This window comes from Callospermophilus lateralis, chromosome 3, assembly GCF_048772815.1.
Source record: "Callospermophilus lateralis isolate mCalLat2 chromosome 3, mCalLat2.hap1, whole genome shotgun sequence".
Lineage (NCBI taxonomy): Eukaryota > Metazoa > Chordata > Mammalia > Rodentia > Sciuridae > Callospermophilus > Callospermophilus lateralis.
Window position 1 is genome coordinate 124841414 of NC_135307.1, and position 27463 is coordinate 124868876.

The window sequence follows — 27463 nt, forward strand, 5'->3', positions numbered from 1 at the left end:
GAAAAAAGCCTTGAAAACGGTGTATTTTGTCAGAAGAATGGTATTGTAACAATAAAATCACCAGTATTTAGTAGTAAAAAAGAATATAAAAAAAAGTAGAATTGTAATTACTGATTTGGGTAGTTTGACATTCTCTGCCAGAATTCTGGAAAGAACTTTTCAAGTGAATTTTACAATGCATTCTGTACCCAAGTAAAAATACTCAATTTTTTCTTTCGAAGTCTTAAGTTTTTAAGTTGTGAATTAATGTGTATATTAGTTTTATTGATATAGCTGATTATTTAAACAAGCATGCCAAGATTGCTTTTATGAGCTTTCATTTTCAGAATGACCTAAGTGTCATTCGACATTGCACTTATTACATAGGTTTTAGAAATAAGATAAAATAATTTTCTTAAAGTAACTGCATATGACATAAATACCATGATAATATATGCTCTCCCTTCTTATACAACATATACTACTTGATCAAGTATTCTAGTTCATATCAAAATTGTTTGTTTCTATTACTGTTAATAAGTAGGTGGTTGTTCTGTTGGTTTATTTGTATCATTTTGTGGTTTTCACCCTTGTTCTCCTTTACAAAATTGAGTAAGGAGTGAATGAATGGACAAGGGAAATAAGAGAGGAAGGATAGATAATATACTTGAAAGCTTCTGAAGTTAGTATATTACAATTTAAATCTTTTTCAATTCTGACAATTTTGCTTTTTGCTTTTTACTAAACATATATTATGGTTATACCATTGTATTCAGCCATTTCCTTGTGCGAGGACATGTTTTGCTGTTTTTTTACTATTGCAGATTATATAGTCATGAACTTAAATTTTATGCATTTAGAATTGTTTACTTAAAATAAATTTGCCTAAGTAGACTTACTAAATAACCAGGAATGAATATTTAGAGTTTCTAATATTACTTTGAACTTGTCCCTTAACATTGTTTTTATACACAATATAAGCTTATATTGTTGGTAAAGTGAATGTCAAACTAAAACCAGTGCTGTATCTTTTCTCATTAGGGAGTTCTGGGAAATCGTTCATTCATTTACAGATGAACAGAAAAGACTCTTCTTGCAATTTACCACGGGCACAGACAGAGCACCTGTGGGAGGACTAGGAAAATTAAAGATGATTATAGCCAAAAATGGCCCAGACACAGAAAGGTAATTATTAAATTATCACTACATGACTACTAAAATCCTTGCATTACATATCACACACATGTGACCTGTTGTAGCTTTTGAACACTTCTGATTTTTATATAGGAATTTACAAATCACATGAAGCATTAGATGAGGGAATATTTTGCTGTTATTGTTAGGAAATTTTTGAAAAAGTGCCTCATTAAAAATTATTAGGGGCTTGCATTAATTTTTCAAATTAGTATGTTTCATTCCATTTTGGTTCACTGTTAATTGAAAGCCATACTATATAATAATCTATTTAGAATGGTTAAATTAAGGTTTAGAAGATTATCTGTACAGCATTAGAATATGCTTGAAACCTCAGTTTTGGCATTTAATTGTATTCTTTCCCCATTGTATAGCTTCACATTTTTGTGGGATAAAGACCATTCATGAACTAGCATATTTAGTGTTTTAAATATATACACACATTTCCATTAGGATTTATTCTACATTATTTGATACATCATGGTGTTAATGTAAATAAATTTGTTTGTTATAAAACATTTTCATAATTATATTGCCAACACTGCTTCTAATAAACATTAAAGAGCACAGACTTTTTAAATCTTAAAACCAGTTCTGAATATTTTCTTCATCTTAGAGTAAATTGTCTGACATCTCAGTGAATTCAACTCTTAAGGGTTTAGTGTATATTATATTTCTTGTGAGAGATTTAGTTAAATAAGTACCTAAAACAATAACTCGTTATGTTGTAATAGTATAACCAATACAAATATTGTCATCATCATCATCATATTATCATTAATTTATAAGGTAAAAACAAACTGATTCTTGGTGGTTGCAGTACAAAAAGTTATATTTACTTTGATGTATAGCCTTCATTGCAAACCATCTCACCTGTATATACCATCTAAAAATAGGAGCATTTAATACTGAACATATTTCACATGACTTATTATTTTCCTGTTTTTCCCCTTTCTCTCTATTTAGGTTACCTACATCTCATACTTGCTTTAATGTCCTTTTACTTCCGGAATATTCAAGCAAAGAAAAACTTAAAGAGAGATTGTTGAAGGCCATCACGTATGCCAAAGGATTTGGCATGCTGTAAAACAAAATAAAAACAAAAAAAAAAAAAAAAAGGAAGGAAGAAAAAAATGAAAAAAAGAAAAAATTTTAATAAATATAATGAGGGATAAATTTGGTGGTGATAGTGTCCCGGTACAAAAAGGCTGTAAGATAGTGAACCACAGTAGTCATCTATGTCTGTGCCTCCCTTCTTTATTGGGGACATGTGGGCTGGAACAGCAGATTTCAGCTACATATATGAACAAATCCTTTATTATTATTATAATTATTTTTTTGCGTGAAAGTGTTACATATTCTTTCACTTGTATGTACAGAGAGGTTTTTCTGAATATTTATTTTAAGGGTTAAATCACTTTTGCTTGTGTTTATTACTGCTTGAGGTTGAGCCTTTTTTGAGTATTTAAAATATATATACCAACAAAACTACTCCCCCAAGGAAAACATTGCCACCATTTGTAGACCATGTAACCTTCAAGTATGTGCTCTTTTTGTCCCTGTATCTAACTCAAATCAGGAACTGTATTTTTTCTTTTTTAAACGATTTGCTTTTTAAACTTGAAGTCTTGGAAACAGTGTGATGCAAGTACTGCTGTTCTAGCCCCCAAAGAGTTTTCTGTGCAAAATCTTGGGAATCAATAAAGATGGAAGGGAGAACTCGTAATGTTTTAACTGCAGCCCTCAGAACTTTACTTTAGTAACAGCACAACAAATTAAAAACAACTCATGCCACAGTATGTTGTCTTCACGTGTCTTGCAATGAATTGTTTAAGTAGCCAATCCTCTTTCTTAGTATATGAAAGGACAGGGATTTTTTTGTTGTTGTTGTTGTTCTTGTTGTTTTAAGTTTACTGGGGAAAGTGCATTTGGCCAAATGATATAGTAGTCAGTTAGTAAGTTTGTTTTATTATAAACGAAAGCATGTGAAAGTGCACTTAAAATAAACTTTTTATTAATTATTACCTAGATTTTAAATAGACAATCCAAAGTTTCCCCTTCATGTTGCCATCATTTTGTTTAATCAGCTATTTTATCAAGGCACACGATCAGTGTTGCAGCGTAATGGAAAGGATGGCTGCTGTGCCTTGTGTTACTTAGTCATATAGTAAGAAGGCCTGGAAATGAATGGAAATATGACTCCTAAGAATTACATTGTATATCCCCAAAGATTAAATTTTACTTCAAAAAGTAAGCGTTAAGGATTAATTTCATGTACTACAGAAAAGTACAGGTAGGTTTAAGTTTCTGGATATTTAATGTAGTAGTTTCCCTTTTCCTAGTATTCTGCGTCTGTGATGTTAATTTCTTTTATTACATTATAAAATAAAAGGATTATGTATTTTTAACTAAGGAGAGACATATCGATATATCATTTTACTGCAAGTTACAGCTAATGTGCTGAGCTTGTGCCTTGATGATTGTTTTAACTGATTACTGGAGATCAACCTGATGATTTGCTTGAAATTGGCAGAAAAATACAGCTTTCAAATCATTGGAGGGGAAAAAGGATGTCTTTCAGGATTATTTTAATTCTTTTAGTAATTGAGACAGAATTGTTATGTATTGTAATGGTAAATAAAACAGTGGCATTTTTCACCATAGTTTAGTGGAAAAAAGAAAATGCTTTCCATATTGTGATAAGGTAACATGGGGTTCTTCTGGGCCAGCTTATGAGTACCCTGTTAAGGTATTTGTACATTACCTTGATGCAAGGGACCCTCATGTGACTATAGTCATTTTAAAGGCCCTCTCATCCACTGTGCTTCTTATGTATTGTGAAAGTGAGGAGAAATTAAATGCTTTGGGGACATTTTATATAATAAATTCATGAAGAAATTTGTGCTCTTTAGTTCTCAAGTTTTATTATCACAACAGTATTGAACTTCTACAATTGTAATAGCACGTCTGTATGAAAAGTTTTAAAATGATAATCATATATAGGTTATCAGATTCAAAATTCACATCAAATAGACTTAGCAAGTAATCAAAAACCAACCTATCCTTAAAAAATTTTTAAGAAAAAAATGATTGTAGAAATTAACTGCTCTTATTACTTAGTAATCAGTTATTCTGTGCATATTATCACTTCTGTTATTATTTCCTTTTCACTATTGATTATTAGAACATCACTGAACAATATGTTAAGAAAGAGGAAAACAATATAAACTTTGAGTGTAAAAGCTACTCCCTACACCCCAGATGTTAAATTATTATAAAAGTACTTTTTTTTGAATTGGCCTCCAATTTCCAGGATGCTCTTGGGCATGTTAAATTGTAAACTAGTTGGTTTTTAAAATAAAATGCAAACTTCTTTTACCTTTTAGTATTATTGTAGAATATTTCAAACATAAAGCATGAAAACACAGCCTTCAGCCAGACTTTTGTAGAGTCTGGAAGTTCCAGCAAATGAAATGGGTATCCTGACCCTGTATACTACATTCCTGGGCTGTGGTTAATTGTTTGATGAAATCCAGTTACAGTTTCTTTAACTTTAGTTTGGGATATATGAGTATAGAGGGAGATACATACCAAAAAGAAACTTGAAAATGAGGCTTTAAATAAACAAAATTTGCTACAAGTGGTTGTTATGGGCAGCATCACTTCCTTTTCCCACAGGAACATGGCTGTGTTGAGATTCTAAACCCCTTTTAAGGATCTTCCCAAGAATCTATACAAACTGTCAGAGGAAGAAGTGTCTCCCCAAAACTATTCTTTCTGTTATCTTGATCCCCCTTTAACTGCTTACCTCAAAAATATTTTTCTGTCCTTCCATCAACCTCTAAGACTATCTGTACTTTTCCCACTCCTCCCTAAGGGCACCAAAGAATAAAAGTACACAACTTTCACTGGTTCCTTTTCTTGTCTTGCATCATTTTATCCACAGTGTTAAGTGTGTAAGAATTGTCTGGGGAGGGTGGGGTTTATAAGTATAGAAAGTTTCAAGCCTTTTCTCCTTTCCCTGTTCCAAGATGGTGGATTGATACTTGTAGCAATCACTGCAAGAAGATTCTGATGAATATATGGGCTGGATTTCATTATGAGAAAGACTTAATCCAGTGCTGTTTCACTGAAAATGCGCTGCTGGAGGATATTCATAACTTCTTAATTGCCAAAATCAAGAACTCTGATCTTTTAACACTGGCAGCACCCTATACTTGAACTGCTGCTTCTCTAACTGCAGCATGAGTTGCAATTCCATAGCAACTTATCCAAATCTTGAGTTTTTACCTGAATCTTTTCCATTCTCTTTGGTCAGCCTCAGCCCTTCCTAAAGATTCTTCTCTACTTCCCTGTCTTCTGCTCAGACTTCTAGCTCTAGGTTATATTTTTGGTATTCAAAGTCAGTATGCCTAAAAATGAAACTCTTAAATTAGCATCTCTTCCAGCCACTTTCTGTTGCTTTTTTAAAAGTGTCACCTTTATACTAGTCATCAAAATCTCTCATTGCTACTCAATTAGGCTTCCTTTAAGGCCTTGCTCCTCTAACCCACCTCGATGTTCTTATTTCCTTCCTAACTTATCTACCTGACTCTTAACTTCTTATTGTAAACCTTTTCTTTCTGCCAATACCCTCCACCCAGAAACCTGTTCTCCTTTGAATAAATTCCCAGGTCAGGCATCCTCTGATCTCCACAGACTGAGCCCAACCTACCTTTTCAGTTCTTCTATTACAGGCACCTCTCTCCACGTGCACATTTCCTACACAGCATCTTGTCATAGACCTAATGATTTTATATTTCTCAAATATCCTTCAAAACCAAATTTTAAAAGCATCTTGTCCATAAAGACTTTATTGATTACCCCCTGCCCCGCCCAAGTGCCTCTGTAACCTCATAGCAGCCCACACATCTCACAGCACAGCATGGTGGAGTATTATTTGAACATCGAGGAGTTACAATTGTTAAAGGAGTGTTTCAGGCTAATCTTGATACGATCCTTTCCATGTTTTAGCTTTGTTTCTGAAGCTTCTGTTAACTGTTAACCTGGAATATAAATAAATTCCTGGTGAGGATTGTCTGTTTAAAGTCTTTATGTCTTTCACATATAGTAGGTACTTACTTTGTTAAAGATTTGAATCCATCTTTCCACCATCTTGACAAAACTTTTTATTTAAAAAATTTAAAATATTTTAATATTTAGTGGTTAAAGATTTGTTCCCCAGTGAGGAGGCTTCCTGAAATTATTGGCTCTGTCATTTTGGCCCATGGAAAGGAAGATAAAGAGGAGGTATGAAAATGACCTTAAAAGCAAGATTTTTGTGTAACGTTTCCCATCTTCCGGTATACTGGCAACTAGAAGCTTCTGCAGCTACCCTCTCTGTATCCACATCCTTCCCTTCTCAGTGGAAATAGAGGCTGACAGTCATCTTACACCATTGTGCTGTTGCCAGCCACTCATGCTTATCAAGGAGCGATTCTCAGATCCTCAATCTCTCAGCCAAACACTGCTCTCTATACTGAATGAAGCATTCACCATGGTGAGTGCCTTTTGTATGAGAGTTATATTTAGCATTTTCTTACACTCATCTAAGTTGAATTCCTTTAGATTATGGAGGGAGTTAACTTCTAGTGCACAGTCTTGTATATATACATGATCTTTCATTTTCACCTGCCCAAAGCCCTACACCCAGTAAATAGAGGAACAAGGCCTGGGCCAACATGAATCTAAAATCTGTCATTTTCCCATTGACAAAAATTAAACATCAAATCAAGATTCTTAGACAACTGAGCAGTACCTGGGATAATTATTTTAATTACCTTCTTGACCCTAGGAAACCATACAAAGTGGGATTGGATGTATCTGGGAAACAGTACACAGTGGTTGAGGGAGCAGCCTTCAGAGTTAGATGACTCTGGTTTTCGGTCCTGGCCCTGCCATTCCCTTGGCTTGAATTACACCCAATCCTACCTTATCACTGGTTGTCAGGATTCAATGAAATTGAGATACGTATTGCTAGTTACCATCTTGCAAGACATCCTGAGAGACAGATGGGTTCTCCCAATGTTTGCCAGAAAATAAGAGAAAGGGAAGTCTAAATGAGATGTTGGAAATGTTTGTAATAAAGATTTGTTGAGCAAGAATTGACCTTCCCTCATCCATCTGAAAAATGGAAGAGGAGTGCTTTTCCTCATCATTGTTTAATTAAGATATAATTCATACACCGTAAAATTTACCCTTTTCAAATTGTAAAATATGTGGTTCTTAGTATATTCACAGAATTGTGCAATTGTCATCATTATATAATTCCAGAGCATTTTCATCACTGTTCTTAATCCCCAGCCCCTGGCAACCACTAATCTACTTTCTGCCTATGGATTTGCCTGTTGTAGACATTTCATATCAATGGAATTATACAATATGTGGCCTTTGTGTCTTTTTTTTCTTCCTCCCGCTTGGAGTAATGTTTTCAGAGTGCATCCATGTTGTAGCATGTTTATCAGTACCTTGTTTCTTTTTGTGGCTGAATAATGTCATTGTATTGATATACTGTATTTTTTGTTTATCTACTCAGTTGATGGATACTTGCGTTGTTTCTGCTTCTTGGCTATTATGAATATTACTACTATGAAAATTTGTGTACAAGTTTTTATGTGGACCTAAATTTTCATTTCTCTTCGTTGTATCTTTTAAGCATCTTATGGTTTTAATTCTTATATTTAGGTCTTTGACCCATTTTTGCATGTGGTGCATTGTAGGGATCCAGTTTCATTCTTTTGGTATGTGGATATCTAGTCATATAAGCAACAACTGTTGGAAAGACTATTATTTGCTCATGAATGGTCTTGGCACCCTTGTCAAAAACCAATTGACCGTAAATATAAGATTTTTGGACTCTCAATTTTATTCCATTGTTCTGTATGTCTGTCCTTATGCCAGTTACCACAGTGTTTGGATTACTATAGCTTTATAGTAAGTTTTTAATTTGGGATATATGAGTTCTCTTACTCTGTTCTATTTCAGGATCATTTTGTCTTATTCTGGGTCCCTTGTATTCCACATGAATTTTAGGATCAACATGTTAATTTCCGAAAAACAAGCACCTGGGATTTTGGTAGTGATTGTGTTGAATATATAGATCAGTTTGAGGAATGTTGCTATTTTAACAGTATTAAATTTTTCAATTCATGAATGTGGAGTGTCTTTCCATTTGTTTAGGTCTTTAGTTTCTTTCAATGATGTTTTATAGATTTCAGTGTATATGTCTTGACCTCTTGGTTAAAATATTTCCAAGTATTTTATTCTTTTTTAATGCTATTACAGAATTGTTTTCTAAATTTTGATTTTTGGATTATTCATTGCTAGTGTCTAGAAATATAATTGATTTTTAAGTATTGATCCTGTATGCTGTAGCTATTCTGAACTCATTTATTCTTTTTTTAATTCCTTAGAATTTTCTATACACAAGATCATGTATCTGTGAATAGAAATACTTTTGCTTCCTTTCTAATCTGGATTCTTTTTATTTCATTTTCTTGCCTAAGTGCCCTGGCTAGCACCTCTGTACAAGATTGAATAGAAGTGGCAAGAGTAGAAATCTTTTTCTTGTTCCTGATTTTAGGGGGAAAGCGTTCAGTCTTTCACCATTAAGTATGATGTTAGCTGTGGGTTTTTCATAGATGCTTCAAGTTAAGGAAATTCCCATCTATTCCTAGTTTATTGTTTTTATCAAAAAAAAAAAAGATATTGGATTTTGTCAAATGCTTCTTCTGTATCTATTAAGGTTGTCATGTAGTTTTTGTCCTTTATTCTATTGATATGTTGTATTACATTGATGGATTTTTGTATATTGAACCAAACTTGCATTCCTGGAATAATCCCACTTGTCTATGCTACATAAACCATTTTCTATGCTGCTGGATTTGGTTTGCTAGTATTTTGTTTAGAATATTCGCATCTATATTCATAAAGGATATTGGTCTGTAGTTTTCTTGTTAAATCTTTGTGTCTGGTTTTGGTATAAGAGTAATACTGGTCTCAGAATGAATTGGGAGTTTCCGCTATTTTTATGCCCAGCAGCATGTTTCAAAATAACTACTTCAGCACCTTGACCTGCGAGATCTTTAGATGTTGGGGAACTCAGGAATGGTATTTGACTCTGAAAGGGTCCCAAGGTAAGACATGCCTGAAGTGGCCTGTGGGAGCTGAATAAAGGGCACTTTCACCAATGATGAGGTCAGGGTGGGTGTTTCCCATAGGTCACACATGATTGCTGTAAGAAATGAGCCATAAGCCATCTTGAAAATAACCCTGTGCAAGTGACCTTCATGCTTGAAGCCAGGCACACAGCAGAAGAGTGCCATCCAGTGTAGAACTGTCAGGGGAGGAGAGTTTGGAAGCTAGTATCCAAGCCAGGGAATCTCAGTGGGGGTTCCCAGAAGGCTGTATTCCAGGAAAGAAAGTCATCCTCCCCCCCCCCCCCCCGCCCCAGCAAAATGTCATACTGCAACTACAACAACCTGATGAGGCAGATCCTCTTCTCTAATTCCCTCCCCTGTAGAAGGGCCTGAAATACCTGTTGAGTGGGAAAGAAGTGGTAGGAAGAAGAGAAAAGAAGCAGGTTGCCCACACTCCTTAGTTTTTCTACCCACAATAAGGCTTGAGAGCAAGAGGCAGAGTTTTGCCTTCAATTTAGAGAGTTTGACATTTTGATAATTCATTACTATGGACTTCACAGTACCTCCCCCTAAAGTTGCTTTGTTTATTTCCTGAATGTGACCAGAAGAGTTACATGGCTTGAAGTTTCATCACTAGAAAAATTTAAAAGCAGGCTTGGAAAAAGTAGAAAGTTGTGTTCTGCACCTACCTCTCTCACTATCACTACACAGATATCAGGTCTTCATGATTCAATAAATCAGACCTAAAAAGGACTTAGGACATTTACGATGATATTTATGATGAGGAATTATGGAATATTTCCAAATTGGCTTGGATCCTATTCCAAGTGAAGTGTAATTTTTTTCCCCCTTTCATTAACATTTTTGCCGGGGAAATGCCTATTGAATACTAGCAATTTTGCAGGGTCCTGGAGGTTTCAGGTTCATTAGTTCAGAGGTGCTTTGTTGAACTAAGGAGTTATGGGAGATGATTTAATTAGGGCAGACATAAACACAAAGGGAATATGTAAAAGTACGATTTGGGCTAAAAATTCAGATCCAGAAACTTTTCATACAGATGAATGTTTAGTTAAATCTTAGATGGGTAGTTGTACACTAGACAGATGGGTAAAGTGTGTTCACTACACCTGAGTGTAGGGCTCAAAGGGATCAAGGTGGGATTAGAAAGGCCAGATCATGGAGGGCCTCATAGACCATACCAAGGACTTTTGGACTTGACACTGTAGACACTGAGAAGCTAAGGCATAATCAGGCTGGCATTTTTGTTATTATTTTACAATATGATTGATAAGAGCATAAGTGCCCACATGGTATTTGCATTTAGATTATTAGATTATTGCTATAATTCTAGAAAGGCAAATAGCCTAAGGGTAGAAGGAAGGGGACAATTTCAGGCAAGTTCAGAATTAGGACTGGGTGACTGATTAGATGATTTTTGCAAAAGAGAAAAGTCAGAGACAACTGCATGTCTGATTTTAGCAACTGGATGGAGAGTGGTGGTACTGGATCTACAGAGAAGAGGAGCAGATCTTAGAGGAAAAATTGGTACACTTGGGACATGTTTTAATTGCAGTGTCATGGGCAATGGGATCTGTCCCTATGCAAATAAAAACACAGGAAGAAGCAGCCTCCAGAGAAGATATGTATGACTCCAGCCTGTAGAAATGCCTATTGAAATGCTAGCAGTTTTGCTAGCATTTACACCATTTCCCTGGAGTATTGTCACCAGCAAAAGGGAATACAGGAGAGAAGGTCAAGAACATACTTTTTGGCAGTGCTGAAATTTTGAGGGTTACACAAGTTACCCTAATGTAACTTTTAAAAGAAGGGTGGATACATACCTGTCATCACATGAAGACAAATCTTTGAAATATAAACTTAAAAATAATTATATCAGTTAACCCCTTTTTGATTCCATTCCTATGCCTAACTTTGCTGTGTTTGACTCACTTCTCATTTGATCTAAAAGAGGACAGTAATGAGGTCAGATCTGTTTCCTGAGACAAATAAGGTAGCCTTGTTCCAGAGTTAATCACCTAGGCAGAAGATAACTTGCAGGTACTTTGAGATGAGAACACATAGGAGGATCCCAGTTCACAACTTGATGTTGTATATGTGGGCCCTTGTAAAATGGAAGTTGTTCCATTTCCTAAGAATGCATTTCAGAAGTTGCCCCCAATATATTTGCATCCAACACTCATACCCAATGAAAATGCCATTCTTCAACACTTAGAACTGATATATTGCCAAATTTAAATTATGTTCCCCCAAAATGTACTATAATTTTTGTAGCCTCTAACAGTCTTCATTATTGCCTGACTTCTTCCTTAAATTATAAGCTCTATTAGAATAGGCATGTATTTGTTTTCTTTACCCCAATTTCCAGCACAGATTTGTTGAGTGAATGTATGAATGAAATTATGATTGCAAAATCAAAGGGTCTGATTTGTCAACCAGAGTTCCAGATTTCTACAAATCTACCAGTAAAAGGTAGTAGGAGTCTTGTTCCTGCATGTGAAGAGCCATCTTGAAAGAAGCTTTTATGGCATTGAGAGGTTCCTTACACCTTCCCACTGTGCATGGATAATACAACCACACATTGCTCTTAGGAGCACATCTGGTTTCGGCAAAGCAGTAAAAGGAAAACCAGCTTGTGTTTCAATATATTCCTAAGACGGTGGTGAGTAAACCAGACATGTTTTCCTAAGTCACTACTTTCATGAGGGCTTCTGCATTTGCTCCCGCTCCTCTATCCCAGTCTCTTACTCCCCATTTCATACTTGTAGTCGCATTATTCACTTAATAGTGGCTCTTTGTTTCATCATAACAATCTGTATGCTTTCATACAACCAATCCCTATAGGAAATAAATATAATGAATACTGAATTCATATGAAGTAGAGTCAGTCATGAGGGCCTGCACATGCCTACTCAAGGGGACACAAGTAGCCTCTGCCTGCAGGTTGGCCTCACTTCAGTAATCTAATTCCACATACAATACTTGAAACCTGCAGTTATTTGGCTGTTTCTTTACAACATGAATTCTACTTTCTTACGTTACTTTTATTGTCATCATGGAACTTTTATATAAAAAAGCACTACCATTATTCTATTAAAATGTCAGTGCCACTGCGCACACGTGCATTTATACATATATACATTATATATATCATATATATATATATATATCTTATGACAAGTTATGGATTTTATGACAATAATTGGATTGTGTAAGGTGGTTAGGGGTTAAAAGTAAAATCATTTTGCCCAATGCACATTTTAGAGTATTTAGTGCCAAGCTGTGTATCAGTTTGCCCAAGATCACTCTGGCCATTGCATTTATATAAATAAAGCTAAAAACCAGAGCCTCTGCCTCCCACTCAGCTCATTCCACAGTAGCATGCCAGTTTAGCCTCAGCTTCCTTTAGTGGGCATTGTCTTGACTTAATTAGATGTGAGGAACTTACCATAAAGGTTTGACTTGGGAAGGGGAGGCTCTTTATTCTCTAGTCAATCAGGTTTGATTTGTTAGATTGTTTTTATTATGAAACACTGAGAAATTAGAGCCAAACTCCCATTTCTATTCCCTCCCAGCCCACTGAAGAAACAAAATTTGCTAACATTCCCAAATTATTATCTTTTACTCTTTTTTTTTTACAGTAAACAATACTGCCCAAAAAGCTTCCCAGAGTCATGTTCCTCTTAGATATTTCTCCTTGAAAACTGTTGTGTGGTATGAAGATGAAGCCTGTTGAAGATGTGCCCTGCAGGGTCCCAACCCAGACTGCCCTTTGCTGTCCATTTTTGCCACTTGTCTCCACGTGTCCATTTGAAAGGCTATGGGGCCGGCCTCAACCTGGGTCCACTGAAGTAACTGTTTAAGTCTTGCCTTGATTGCTGTGACTTTATAGAAGAGGAGGAAAGCATTTTTCTCCCCGAGTTCAGGGACAATCTTGAGATCGGGGGTAAGAGTTTTCATTGGTAAGTATTAAGAAACAGTTGCTAAATAAATGATAAGTCGGTGCACAGGGGAGGGATACCTTAGGAAAACAAGTGTCCATTCTTTGTGGTGATAGAATTGCTTCCAGTCTCTTCAAGAACTATTTTCCGTCTTCTTCCTGCAGCATAACTTCTGATTCCTGGAGCATTTATTGCTCCCTCACTTCCTTTCTTGGAGGGGCCCTTGGAAAGGGAATCTGAAAAGAGAAAATATGCAGGATGTGGGGGACTTGTGACTCTGTCCACCAAATTGGTTGTTTCATTCAGGAGATAGTTTTTCCCTAACATGGCTTGGATCTCAGTCAGCACAGCCGCATCTATTTGCACATCCTCTGGGCCATAGAGATTATTCATTGACATTTTCTTTTGGGGGTGCTTCACATTTCTGTTTCCATGGACTATGTATTTAAGCTTACCTTTTGATTCCCTGTCAGTGACTGGATCTATAGGATCACTCAGCACAATGTTTGAGTGCCTGCTGAAATTGCTCAGGATCCCTTCTTCCCCCTGTAGTGGTAGACTCTTTTCCATAGGAAGCTTTCTCTGTTGTGCTCCTTGCTCTGGACTCTTTAGAGACTCTAAAGATAAAACCAGAGCTGCTGACTTGCTCTCCTGTCTGACAGGGAATGTTCTTTTCATAGTTGCTTTTGGGTCCTCTTCTTTGGAGTCTGCCTTTAGGGTCACCCTGGGGACTTCCTGTGCCTCTGCCTTCTTAATTAGACCATTCCTGCGAGCTGGGCAGTGTCTCTCTTTGTCCAGACAAGATTGAAAGATCATGTTGTTCTCACTCCTTCTCCTGTTCTTGATTATCGCCTTCACTGCTGCCTCACTTTCATCTTCCAAGATGCTGCAGTAGTTGGAAAACATGCTTTTGGAGGTGAGCTGTTTGACCAGCTCCTTGTTGCCCAGCAGTCGGGCATGTGCCAATTCTGACCTTTGGAGCTTTGAGTAACATCGCTTATAAAAGGTTTTCTGCTCCATTAGCCAGGCATTGGCTTCATGTTTCTTCATGGACTCCAGAAAACTCAGTTTCTTTCTTAGCAAGTTCTCTTCTTTCCAGTTGAAGGACAGAGTTGAGTAGTACTTCTCCATTTCTATAACTTTGTGCCTTTTCCAAATACAGAAGAGTGCTTGTTTCCCTGGTTCCCAGAACTGTCCCTAAAACCCTGACAGTTACTTTGCTGGTGATTTCTCCATGAGATGTTTAGTTGGGCCTCTGAATCTGACATATCTCTGCTCACCTCAGGACCTGGCAGACAGTGTTCTGTTAGACCTGTGAGGATGCTTAGTGAACTGTGAGAACTATGAACATAGGATTCTATTCTGGCTTCCATTGTTTGTTTAGAATCTTTTGAGTTGCTTGGACTTAACAGTATGGTGGCCAAGTATTTCTCCCAAAGGCAGGGGTCCTGGGAGACTTGAAGTGTGGCTTCCACCTGAAAATTGTTCCCTTCCTACAGGAAAGGGGGCTGAAAGGCAGTCTACCATGTCTCTGTGATAGGAGCTGTTATTAAAAGCTAGGAGATTTAGAGTTTTAAACTAATAATCTATATGCTCATTGGAAGTGATAACTTTATATAGTTTTATTATACGAAACCTCCCAAGGACAGAACTGGTTAAGTTGTTGAAGTTGAGCCCTTTTTGTAATTGGGATATTTAAGAACTTTAATCAAAGGTGAGATTGCCCAGAAGTTAGAGAGGAAAAAAGCCAAAGAAAGTGAATAAAGAAAAAAGAAAATGAGGACACCCTTGCTGAGGGCATGGCATACTTGCTTACAGTGAATGCCAGGTTCAAAATATGGCTCTGGTTGGATGTTAGACCTTCTCTAAACATCCTCAGACACAGTGACAGCAAGATGGGCACAGATTCCCTAGAAGGTGTAGGTATCAGCTTGGAGACACCTACACCTTCTATCCCTGTTATGTCATCCTTCAGATCATAGCTCCATTGACATGAGCACCTTCATATAACCTATTGTATTTGTTCTACCAAGAATTTAGGTTATTATGTGATTCCAGCCATGTAGCAAATCAAGACTGTAACTTGTTAAGGTTTCTTTTTTTCTTTCTTTTTTTTTTTTTTTTGACTGACCTTTTAGCTGCTATAATCATCCTCTCCTAGGTCCATTGATGTTTTTCTATACAATATGTAACTCATCCATGCTGTCTTCCCCCTTCTACTATCTGACTTACTCCTATTTACCAGACTATCCCCAATTCTCCTCAGGTCTAGCATACCCAGCCCTCTTTTGCCTAATCATTGTATACCTGAAATAGAACTGCCCCTTCTTCAGCCCATCAAACCTTCTTGAAGCCTTCTTTCTCTTCTAGTGTTTCACAACACAGTCTCCACCTATGTTCTGCTTCCTTAAGGGTTACTTCTTTGCCTGTCTTCTGCTGTTTAAAAACCCAAAGCTTTGATAGTTTCTTTTTCTTAACAAGGGGACTTACCCTTGGTATGCATTCGGGGTAAAGGGAGTATTTTTTTAGTGAAATTAAATTATATAAAAGTTATTTCCAAATAGAAAATGTTACATAAATCTAAATGAGTTTTCAAGAATTCAGGATGCCCCAAATATCCACACCAGTCTTATTCCACTGAATGCCTATCAAGCAGTTTGTTGGGCTGACCCCCAAGTATATCCCCAGCTATTGTCAGGGTAGTATCATCTGCCTTGTCACAGATTGACTTGAATTGTGCTGGCCGTAACCCCTTTAGGTTATGAGATGTCATACAGTGTGTACTGTGAGCCTGTTTTCATGTGAGAGTTTAGGAAGTGGTGCTCTGCCCAAGCAAGGAGACCTGTGGCTCTGGTTGCTAATGTCAGCCTTCCAAGGAAACCCAGCCTTGAGGTGACACTTATGGATAATTGTGTAGAGGGACAGAAAAGCCCAGTTTTTAAAATCACATCTCAAGTTTTCAACTAATATTCTTTTTACTGATAAATGGCTGTAATTGACATAGGGAAATTTTATTTCTTAGCAAAATATCAGATTTCTTAGTTTGAGGAGCAGACTTTGAAAATGAAGTTGGCTTTCCACACACTGTACAGGAGGATCACTTTATGACACAACCAAACTTAAATGGCAGGCAAACCATCTCAGTTGGTTGGGCTGTTTGATTGTTTAATTATAATTGGTGAAGGGACAGAATTTATCCAGTTGTGTCTTTATTGATTGTCTTTCCCTCCCCCTCAGGATTGTAGCTGCTATTCCAAGCACCTACAGATCAAAAATCCTAGTTTGTTTTACAGTTAACATAGTCCAGCACTGTGCTTTAAAACACACAGGGATAATCTTCAAATATTAATCAGAACAAGATGCTGACCTGTAAACAACCACTGCACCTTGAAAACACTGCCTTTTAAATGTGTCAAAATGCTTAAACAATTTTAGAACTTTAAGGGATCTTGGCAGTTAGTTTAATCCACTATTATTATGAGAATTAACCTTTTAAATGATTTACTCATGTTTCAAAAGACAGGGAACAGTCAGAAAGCCCTTGGTGGGGATGAATATGCAGTAAAATGGGAAACTGACAAGTTACAGATGGGTTCCAGTAGTATTGGCCCAGTGTGATTATGGTGGTGATACCCCCACTGTGAACATAGTACCATGCTACATAATTTTCATTAGCTCAGATGTTAGCTTACCATGTCCCTAAGGTTCATGAGGTGTAAACTTAAAAATTAAGTTAAGTCCATGAGTAGTGGTAGTATCTTGATCAATATTAATTCCTCCTAGAATACTTTTCTAGGCCAGTGTGCCAAAAAAGAATAAATAAAAGAATACTTACTACAAAGTCATCTGGCCTTTCATATCTACATGGAGTAGTCCCTGTGACACTGTAACTTTTCTATCCCACAGCCCCAGGGCAGGCTTCACTTGGTAGACTGAAGGGAATTGATGCTTAAGCAGAATTTGGTCTTGCTTGAGTACATATCTTTTATCCAGAGTCTTAAGGCTCTTGGTCATTTGGCCTCAGTCCATTTTTCCAGTCTTAAATCTACCCACGTCCTGTACAGATTATCCATTCTCCAAAGAGGTTATTCTCTTGATCATTGTATAGATTTTTTTACTTAAGGCAATTGTGTATATGTGTTGTCGTGCTTAAAGCCAAGAACTTTTCAGCCATTGTATATTTTTCACTTTCAGAATGTATCACATTCATAGTATGTATATTAGACCTAAGGCTGATCAGTAGGAAATAGGATTGTCACAGAGAACAAATCCATGGAGTTATAGGTATTTTTTCTAGCCTTCATTACAGTCCAGGCTTCATGTCCAATTCCAGTATTCATTTTGAAATCATCCTTTTTACTGAGCTATCTTTGGGATGTACCAAGGTCCTGAACCTTCCCTCCAGCAAGTGACAATTTGATGAAGCTCAGAGACAGCAGGAGCTCCAGTCTGCTCTGCAGCTTTGAGATTAGAAAGCTGGAAATGTGACCAGAGGGTGGTCATGTAGCCCAAGGGATGTGGGATCTGAAGCCCAGAAAATGATATGTGATTTGCCGGAGTTGTTTAGACTACTAGAACTTAAATTCATGCCTTGGACACAGCCTAGTTAAATACTGTCTGTATTGTACTTTGTTGTCTCTGCTCATAGTCTTGTTGGGGAGAAGCTGACTAATGAAGTCTGAAAAGTGCACTTTGTGAATGTAGCAACAAAAGAAAACACACTCCTAATGAGGTGTCTATAGAGAGCTCCTATGTTCCCTTTATTCAAACTGAACATTAGTGTGATTCTACCCTTTCACCCTTTGCACAGGTGCTTTCAGAAGGGCAGCACTTAACCTTCAGATCCAAAGAATCCCCAGAAAATGCACAGATCCTTCAAGTCAAACTTATTTTCCTTTGTTCATGTAGCTCAACATCAGTGTGTTATTAGTTTGCCAGAGTCTTGAGCGTTATTAAACACATCCTCCCAAAAGTAGAAAGGGGAAGGAAAAAAAGTAGAATGAGAGAGGAACACATTTCTGTCATCCCTATAAGAGAGCTTCACCCTACGATGTTCTAAGCCTAGGGTGAGAGGCATGGTCTGTGAAGTGTGACTAGGTAATGGACACTAAATGAAGGTAGGCAGAACATTGGAAGTTTTCCTGATAAGGCATTCATTCCTTGTGACTCTTCAAAATGGGTTTCAAATCTTTTTTTTTTTAATTTGAATTTTCAAAATACATGGCTTTCACAACCTATATCTAAACCTCAAGTAACACCTGTCTAGTTGTGAACAGCTTGTATACATCCTACTGGGATGGTATGGCATACTGATTATCTTAAACCTAGGTCTTTGTCAAGGTGTATTACCCTAATTGGCTTTTTGATCAATAGCTATAACTTTTAGGCACTATAACTTTTAGATAAGTAACGGCAGGTTCCTATTTGGCAGGGAAAGTAGGTAAGGTCCACATATTACCATTCTCAACAACTGTGATTGCGGATTATAAAGAAAGCCACTACATTATTTAAATTTTATATATGATATGTGTTTATATGTTTGTGTGTATTTATATATACACACAGATATAGTATATGTAGCCTATATAATTAGATGTTATTATTTAAATCTGTTTAAAAAATAACAGTTTGCTGGTTGTGGTGGCAACACGCCTGTTATCTCAGCAGCTCAGGAGGCTGAGGCAGGAGGATCACAAGTTCAAAGCCAGCCTCAGTGAGGCACTGAGCAACTGAGTGGGACCCTTTCTCTAGATAAAATACAAAATAAGGCTGTGGATGTGTCTCTCACTCACCCTGAGTTCAATCCCCATTACCTAAAAAAAGAAAACAGTTTTCAAGTTCAAGTGAAAGTTATATAAATGTGGGATTTATAACTTAGGAGTGAATAAAATTATGCAAACAATAGACCAAAGGCTAGAGAAGAAATTCTAAGGTTCTTATACACAAAGGAGTCTAATATCCCTTGAAGATTGATAAAGATATACATGATAAGCCTTGTTTAATTATATAATTAAAATAATTATAGTTAATACAAAACACTTTTTAGGTATTCAATTCTATTCCCCCAAAATATGTTGAAGTCCTCACCTCTGATACCTGTGACAGTGAAAATAGAACCTCTGCAGATGTAATCAATTTAGAATGAAGTTATTAGAATGGGCTCTAATTCACTATGGGTGATATCCTTATTAGTTGAGAACAGACAGACACATAGGAAGAAGATGGTTTGTAGGTATATTCCAATCTCTGCCTCCATTGTCACACAACCAAGGATTACTGATGAAAAATATTAAAAAACTAGAATAGGCAAAGTAGGATTCTCCCCTTAAGGTTTTAGAGAAGACATGGCCCTCATGATTTCAGATGACTGGGCTACAATTTCTATTGTTTTGCCAAGATAGACTATATTCTCGGTCATACAAATATCAGTATATTCAAAAGTGAATACAGTGTTGTGAGAGAAATGGTATTCTATACACTTCATTCCTATGAAGCTATCCAAAAAGAATAAGAAACTACTGAAACTGGCTAAAATAACCTTATCAGAAAAGCTCTGGAAAAAAATCAAAGGTCTCTAGTAATCAAGCAAGTTCGCAGTGAAGAAGTCACATTCAGGAGGTAGGAAAGATTTTTTCCCTTTTCACTTGCATCTTTCCCTTACTTTCCCTTAATTACTGGCATGAATTAAATCTTGGTGGCATTCCAGTTCTCAATTCCTTACCTCAAGCCAGACTGAGCCAAAAAGGTCTGATTTGAAACATTCTAACCTGCCTATCTCACGTAACCTGTAGAAGGGAGAAAGTGGCAGCCACTGGTGGTGAAAGTTGCAGTAGTACTATATAACAGATGCTTAGGTCAAGAGATTGTGGAAGAGGATGCTAGAGAGAAACTAGGTTGAGACTGGAAAGTTAAGATATAGAAAGTACTATTTATGAAGAGGAAGTGAGAAAGTCATACATAGACTTAAAAGATGTATGTTCACAAGAGCCATGAGAAGCCTTTTTAAACATTTTCTTCCTCTGATCCCTAATCTGATCTCTAATCCCCCTATACTGTACTAACTCAGTGAAGGATGTCTCTGGAATGGAGGAAGTCTTCAAAAGGGAAACCTGACTGTGTTTTCAAATACTCAGTTTTCAACCAAAATTTGAGGTGATTATATGGCCCATCCAAGAGAACAAAGTAAATTGGCAGAAAATATCTCTGAAGAAATAGACACTGGACTTAAAGTAAGTCTCTAAAACAACTATCTTAAATGCTGAAAGGGCTAAAGGAAAACATATACAAAGAATTAAAATCAGAAAAATTATGTGTGAGCAAAGAGTATCAACAAAAACAGGAATTACGAAAAGGAATCAAATAGAAACTTTGAAGCTGAAATACAATAACTGAGTTTTTAAAATTTACTAGGTTTCAACAGCAAATTTGAACTGGTAAAAGAAAAGATGGGAAGATTTGAAGATGACACTGAGATATATTGAGTCTGAGGAACATAAAACATGGGAGAAAAGTGAACAGAGTCTAAGTGATTTGTGTTTCATCACCAAGGGAAACACTATGGGATCTTTTGAAGGAGGAGAGAGATTATTTGAAGAAATAGTGGCTGAAAACTATCCAGATTTCTTAAAAGATGAAGTTACAAACCTAAAATGCCCAGCAAATTCTAGGATAAGATCACCACAGATACATTATAAGCAAAAGCCAAAGACATACAATCTTAAAAGCAAGAGAGAGCAACACATGTACATAGGCTCTTCAATAAGATTCTCATCTGAATTCTCTCAAGAGGGACCTTGGAGGCTAGAACAAAGTAGGAAATATATTCATAAGGGCTAAAGTGGGGGATTTATTGTCAATATCCAGAGGAAATATTCTTTTAAAAATTAGGATAAAATTTATACATTATTTGTCTGTAATCCCAGTGACTCAGTAGGTTGAGGCAGGATGTCCAGAGCCAGCCTCAGCAACTTGAATCCTAAGCAACTTGATGAGATGCTGTCTCAAAATAAAAAAGGCTAAGGATACCACTTAGTGGTCAAGTGTCCCTGGGTTTAATCTCTTACAAGAGCCATGAGAAGCCTTTTAAAACATTTTCAATTAAAGGATTAAAATTTCAGCAATTTAGCAGTAATTCTCTGTTATTCTTACAAAGAAAAAAAAGATTATACATTCCTAAATAAAACCTAAGAGAGTTCTTTCCCATGAAGCCTTCCCTACAAGGAATTCTAAAGGGATCTTTCATGTTGAAATGAATAGGCACAAAACAGTAACTCAAACCTATATGAGGATGTAAAGATTGTAACACACGGTAAAGGTTAACATATTGACAATTATGGTTTGTAGCACCATTTTATACTTTATACAGGTTTTAAGAAACAAATACATAAAATTTATAAATCTATGTTAATTTAGTATGTACACAGGTATAAAGATGTAATTTGTGACAACAAAATTGGGGACAGAACTATGTAAGAGGAGAAGCTTTGTAAGCAACAAATTTAAACTGGTATCAATTAAAATTATAAATATGAGAAGAGAGAGACTCAACTGATATATAAGTTAAAAATGAACATATTGTTGTTAGAGTCTCAGGGCAGAAAGTCCCATATATCCTACAAGTGAAAACAGAAGAAAAAAAGAAAAGAAAATGGAAGAATTGCATATTTCTTTTGTATAGCTTATATAGTTTTGTATGATAGAATCACATACATCAGGTAGAAATCATTGAAAAAAAAAGAAAAATCCTAGGGATACCATAGTGTGATAGACTTATTTCATTAATTCCGTCCCCTTTACATCAATTCTAGTTTGAATACTTGTGTCCTCTACATTTATCTATAAATTTTAATCTTTTACATTTATACTTTCTTAATTATACTTCTTCACTATTGTATGCTTATGATGCTACAATTTAATTTTTTTTAAAGGATCATTTCCAATAATTAAAGGGCCCAGCAAATGTACCCTGTTGTGTCATCCTTTGCATATCAGTGTAGTGGGTACAGATGAAACACGGGTTGGAACTTGAACTAATAATGACTGAGATACTAAATTGTACTAGGGTTTTAGTCATGTTATTTAATCTTCAATGGGAGATACTGTTTTAAAAATCTGTAATAACTTAGAGCTGGGCACAGTGGCACATACCTGTAGTCCCAGCAACCCAAGAGGCTGAGAGAAAAGGATTGCAAATTTGAGGCCAACCTCCACAATTTAGCAAAAACCTGTCTCCAATAAAAGAGCTGAGGCTGTAGGTCAGTGGTAGGGTACCCCTGGGTTCAATCACCATTGTGGGGGGAAAAAAGTAATAACTTTAGAAATTGATATGGTTTTCCCATTGTAACCACAAAGAAAATATTTGTAGAATATACACAAAAGGGAATGAAAAGAGAATCAAGATCTGACACTACAAAAAAAAATCAGCTAAACACCATTGCCTGTATTGGAAGAAGGAGAGTGGGGAGTTATGAGTTCTTTTCTAAGAAAACATCAAAAGTTATTTTTTATCATTGATTACTTCAAATGTAAATGGATTAACCTCGTATTTAAAGGCAAAAAATGGATTTTTTAAAATGATCTGACATGTGCTATCAATAAGAGATTCACTTTTAAAAAAAGATATTGCACACAAATGTAACAAAAAAGCTCAGGCAGGGAGTGGATTATCCATGCTAAGAACACAAAAAAATAGACTTTTATTAAAAACAAAAACTTGGAAAAGTCAAAGGGCAAGCATATTATATATTTTAATTAAAGTGTTCAGTTTCTCAAGAAAATAAAACAGGAACAGGCAGTAAACAAAGTACAAAATGTGTGTAAACATTGACAAAATTGAAGAAATGGTTTTATAATAATAATTGAGTTTAATATCCCACTTTTGATAATGGATAGAAAAAGAAGATTTTATAGACAGTTGGATCTAATAGACATCAAGAACACTCTTTCAAATAGCCACAGAATATACATTTTTTTCAATTGCATATACAAAAATCTCCTGGATAGACAACTGAGCAAGTCATAATAAATTTTAAAAGATGGATCATACAGAATATCTTTTCTGATTGTAATGACATGAGACCAGAAATCAGTAAGAGAAAACTGAGAAATGGACAAATATTTGGAAATTAAACTACCCAACAATACATAAAAGCAGATATTGCAAGGGAATTTGGAAATGAAAAGTGAACTGAGAAGGTTCATACAAATTTGAACAAGGAGAGAAAGATTATCAAACTTGAAGATAGTTCAGTTGAGAAATATGCAGTCTAAGGACCAGAAAGAGAAGATAAATAAGCAGGCCCAAAGACAAATGGGAGATCAAGTGTACAAACACAGAAGTCTCAGAAGAATAAAAAAGGGTAGAATGAATATTTGAAGAAATAATAACTGGAAAATTTGATAAAATATGCATTAGCACATTCAACTAGCTTCAAACAGGAAAAAGAAAGATCCATTTTGAGCCACACTTGTAGTCTATTGATAACTGTAAATAATCTTGAAAATAGGCAAAGGAGCTACTTGTTGTATTCAAGAGATCCTAAATAATATTAATTTTAGAAATCCAGAGGACCAGAAAGCAGCAGTAGGATAACATTTAAAATGGTGAAAGAAGGACAAATACCAGATATGAATTCTGTATCTGGAAAGGGTGCTTCATGCTGAAATGAAATGACTCTCAACCATATCTCAAAGCTGTGTGAAGAAAGAACAGCATTAAAAGTAGCTGGTTAAGTAAACATAAAAGGCAATTTTATTGCATATTTTGGTTGATGATTCCTTTTTTCTTTGATTTTTAGAAAACATAAAAATCTGTATCACCATATAATCTATAAAGATGCAACTTTTTACAATAATGATAAATTATTGTAGAGAGGGAGGGTGAGCTGTAAAGTAGCCAAAATTTTTGTGCTATTAAAACTGTTGAGGACTGGGATTGTAGCTTAGTGGTAGGGTAGTTGCCTTTCACGTGTGAAATACTGGGTTTGATCCTCAGCACCACATAAAAATAAATAAAGGTGTTATGTCCATCTACAACTAAAAAAACAAAAACTGTTGGTATTCAAGCTTAATGATTATATAATTAAGATATTGTAACCCATGGGGTAAGCATGGAAAAAAACCTAAAAAGCTTAAAGAAAAAAAAAATACTAGAAGGGAATTATATCATCTTACTAATAATATCGACATAATGGATTTTAAGATTTCCTATAAAAGAAACAGTTATTACATATTGACAAATAATAAACTGATGAAGGAGATACATGGAAACAAGAATGATGAAATTGAAGGGAGAAATAGGCATTTCTTCAATAATAGTTGGACACAGAATATCTAGACAGTAAATCAGTAAGGAAAATGAGGATTTTGATAATATTATAGGATAATTCTGAGAGAATATATATATAGACAATTTCACCCAGCAACAGTAGCATATAATTTTTTCAAGTACTGACCATAGACTATATTATAGACCACTCAAGATGCTACAAATTTTTTAAAAAATTAAAATGATACAAGTCTCTTCTCTAGCAAGATGGAATGAAATTTAAAAACCATTAAAAAAGCAATGTGGAGAGTTGAAAAATATGTAGAAATTTCATAGCACATAAATTGGTCAAAGAAATCACAAAGAAGTTTTCAAGATATGAATGTTTAGAATATATGAATGTAAAGAAAATTTATTTATATAGCATGTGATGCAATGAAAACTGTTCAGAAATGTCTAAAGGAAGAAATTGGGCCTGGGGTTGTGGCTCAGTGGTAAGAGTGCTTGCCTAGTGTGTGTGAGGTTTTATCCCTGGCACCACATAAAAATAAATAAAGGTATTGTGTCCATCTACAATTAAAAAAAGAAGAAATTTCCTAAATAAGCTAACTTGTACTTGAAATAAAGGAAGAAGATCAAGCTAAACCCAGCCATTAGCATAAAGAAGGAAACAAAGATTTGAAGTTAATGATATAGAAATTAGAAAATTAATGAAGAACCAACAAAACCAAAATTAATAAATTTGAGAAAACTTTTTCTAGACTACTAACCAAGAAACAAAGGGGAAAGAATATCCATAACTCAATCAGAAATAAAGTGTTGACATGAAAGTAGGTCTTACAAAGTTAAAGGATTATAGAACAATACAAATTGGATAATTTTGATGAACAAATTTTAAGAAATAGAAAATTTTTTAAACTTTCCCCCAAACAAATAGAACACTGAACAGCTTGTTTAAAAAAAATAAATAAATAAATAACCAGTTCAAATCAATAGCAAAACAACAAACAGCAAGACTCCCAAACTAAGAAAGGCCCAGGACCAACTAGATAATTTCAGTGGTGAATTCTGTTAAAGAATTACACCGAGTCCTTTACAAACTCCTGTAAAAAAAAAACGGATCAAGAGCAAGACAAGTATACCTTCCTTCACCAGTTTCATTTAGCATTATACTATAAGTTCTAGCCAAAATTAGGCAAAAGAAAGCAATAAGATGTATCCAAATTGAAAAGCAGGAGATGGATTATTTTTTTCAATTCACACATGATGTGAATGGAGAGAATATATTAAATATAAAAAACTCCAAAGAATTCATAAAAAAAGAACTATTAAGCCGATGGATAAATTCAGCCAAGTTCCAGGAGATACATACAATAATCACGTCTATACACTAGCAATAATCTGAAAGTGAAGTAAACAATTGCATTTATGATATCAACAGAAAAGTTAAATGACTTAGGAATAAATGTAATCAAGGTTGTGCAAGTCTTTTATATTGTATATTACTAGATATTGCTGAAATTATATAAAGGAGACCTAAGTGAGCATATAGATATCCCATGTTCATGGAATGGAAGACTTGATCTTCTTGGAACTATGCAAATTGATCTGTAGATGCAATGCTATTCTTATCAGAATCTCAAATGACATTTTTTTTCTCCAAAAGTGAAAAATTCAATCCTAAAATTTGCATGAAATTGAAAGGATCTTCAAATTGGGGGAGGGCGGGAATGGTGAGCTTGGAGAAATTACATTTGTTAACTTCAAAAACTTTTAACACCTATAAAAATATAGTAACCAAAATGTGGCACTGGAATAAGCATACATCTGTAACAACCCTATGTATCAATCCAGAAACAACCCTATGTATCTGTGGTTAATTGATCTTCAACATGGATGCCAAGGCCATTTAAAAGGAAAGCATGGTATTGTCAACAAATAGTATTGAGAAAGATGGATACATACAAAAGAATAAAATAAGATCTCTACGTTGTTTCATGTAGAAAAACTAATTCAAAATGGATAAAAGCCCTAATATTCATACCTAAAATGTTTTTACCTTGGGGTAAATACTCATCACGTTAGACTTTATAATTGATTTTCAAATGTGACACTAAGAGCACAAGCAACAAAAGAGGATATTTTGTACTTCACCAAAATTAAAAAATTATTTGCACATCATACATCTTTTAAAGATCTAGTACTCATAATATCTTAATGACTCCATAATTATATGGTAAAGACAACTGGAGTTAATAATGCACAAAATAAGCTATTTTTCTGAAGAGTATGTACAAACGCCTAACAACCACAAGAAATTACACTCAGTCTCACTATTCATTAGAAAAATCAAATTACAATGAAAATCAGATACTACTTCATGCTTACTAGATGGCTATAACATAAAAATGGGAATTAAGTAGTGTTGGTGAGGATGTATGGAAATTGAAGTCCTTATCCATCGTTGGGAAATGTAAAATTCTGCAGCCATGGTAAACGATTTGTCAGTTCCTCAATAAACAGAATTTCATGACTGGATGATTTCACTTACAGGGTATAGCCAAAAGAATTGGGAGCATTCAAAGACATGTACACCAATTTTCTTAGTAGCTTTGTTCATAATAGTCAAAATGTAGAAAAATCCCAAGTGTGTGTGTGTGTGTGTGTGTGTGTGCGCGCGCGCGGGTGCGCATTGGGATTTTTTGAAGTAATCATCTGAAGTAGAGAGAGAGGTAAACATGACTTTTCCTTGGACCCCAGAGCAAACCAGGACTGCCACGGTTAAACCCAGCATTGGAAAGAACACTGCAGTCTCTGACACTAGGTTTGTACCTGGGGACCAATCCTCCATGCCCCAGTGTCTGTCAGGAAACTTTAGCCCTCACTAT

General features: G+C 35.5%; 1 protein-coding gene across 9 annotated transcripts in view; it reads left to right on the forward strand.

The window, feature by feature from the left end:
• Positions 1-27463, forward strand: part of Ube3a (ubiquitin protein ligase E3A) — a 189842-nt gene that overhangs the window by 94237 nt on the left and 68142 nt on the right. For 7 of the 9 annotated variants that reach the window (XM_076851274.2, XM_077109182.1, XM_077109186.1 and 4 more), the window contains 2 exons: positions 1021-1164; positions 2140-8361. In XM_076851274.2, the coding sequence (XP_076707389.1) occupies positions 1021-1164; positions 2140-2260 (265 nt within the window). In that variant the 3' untranslated portion in view covers positions 2261-8361. Of the gene's footprint in view, positions 1-1020; positions 1165-2139; positions 8362-27463 lie in introns of those variants that run through there. The other 2 variants (XM_077109185.1, XM_077109184.1) reach the window with 1 other exon arrangement.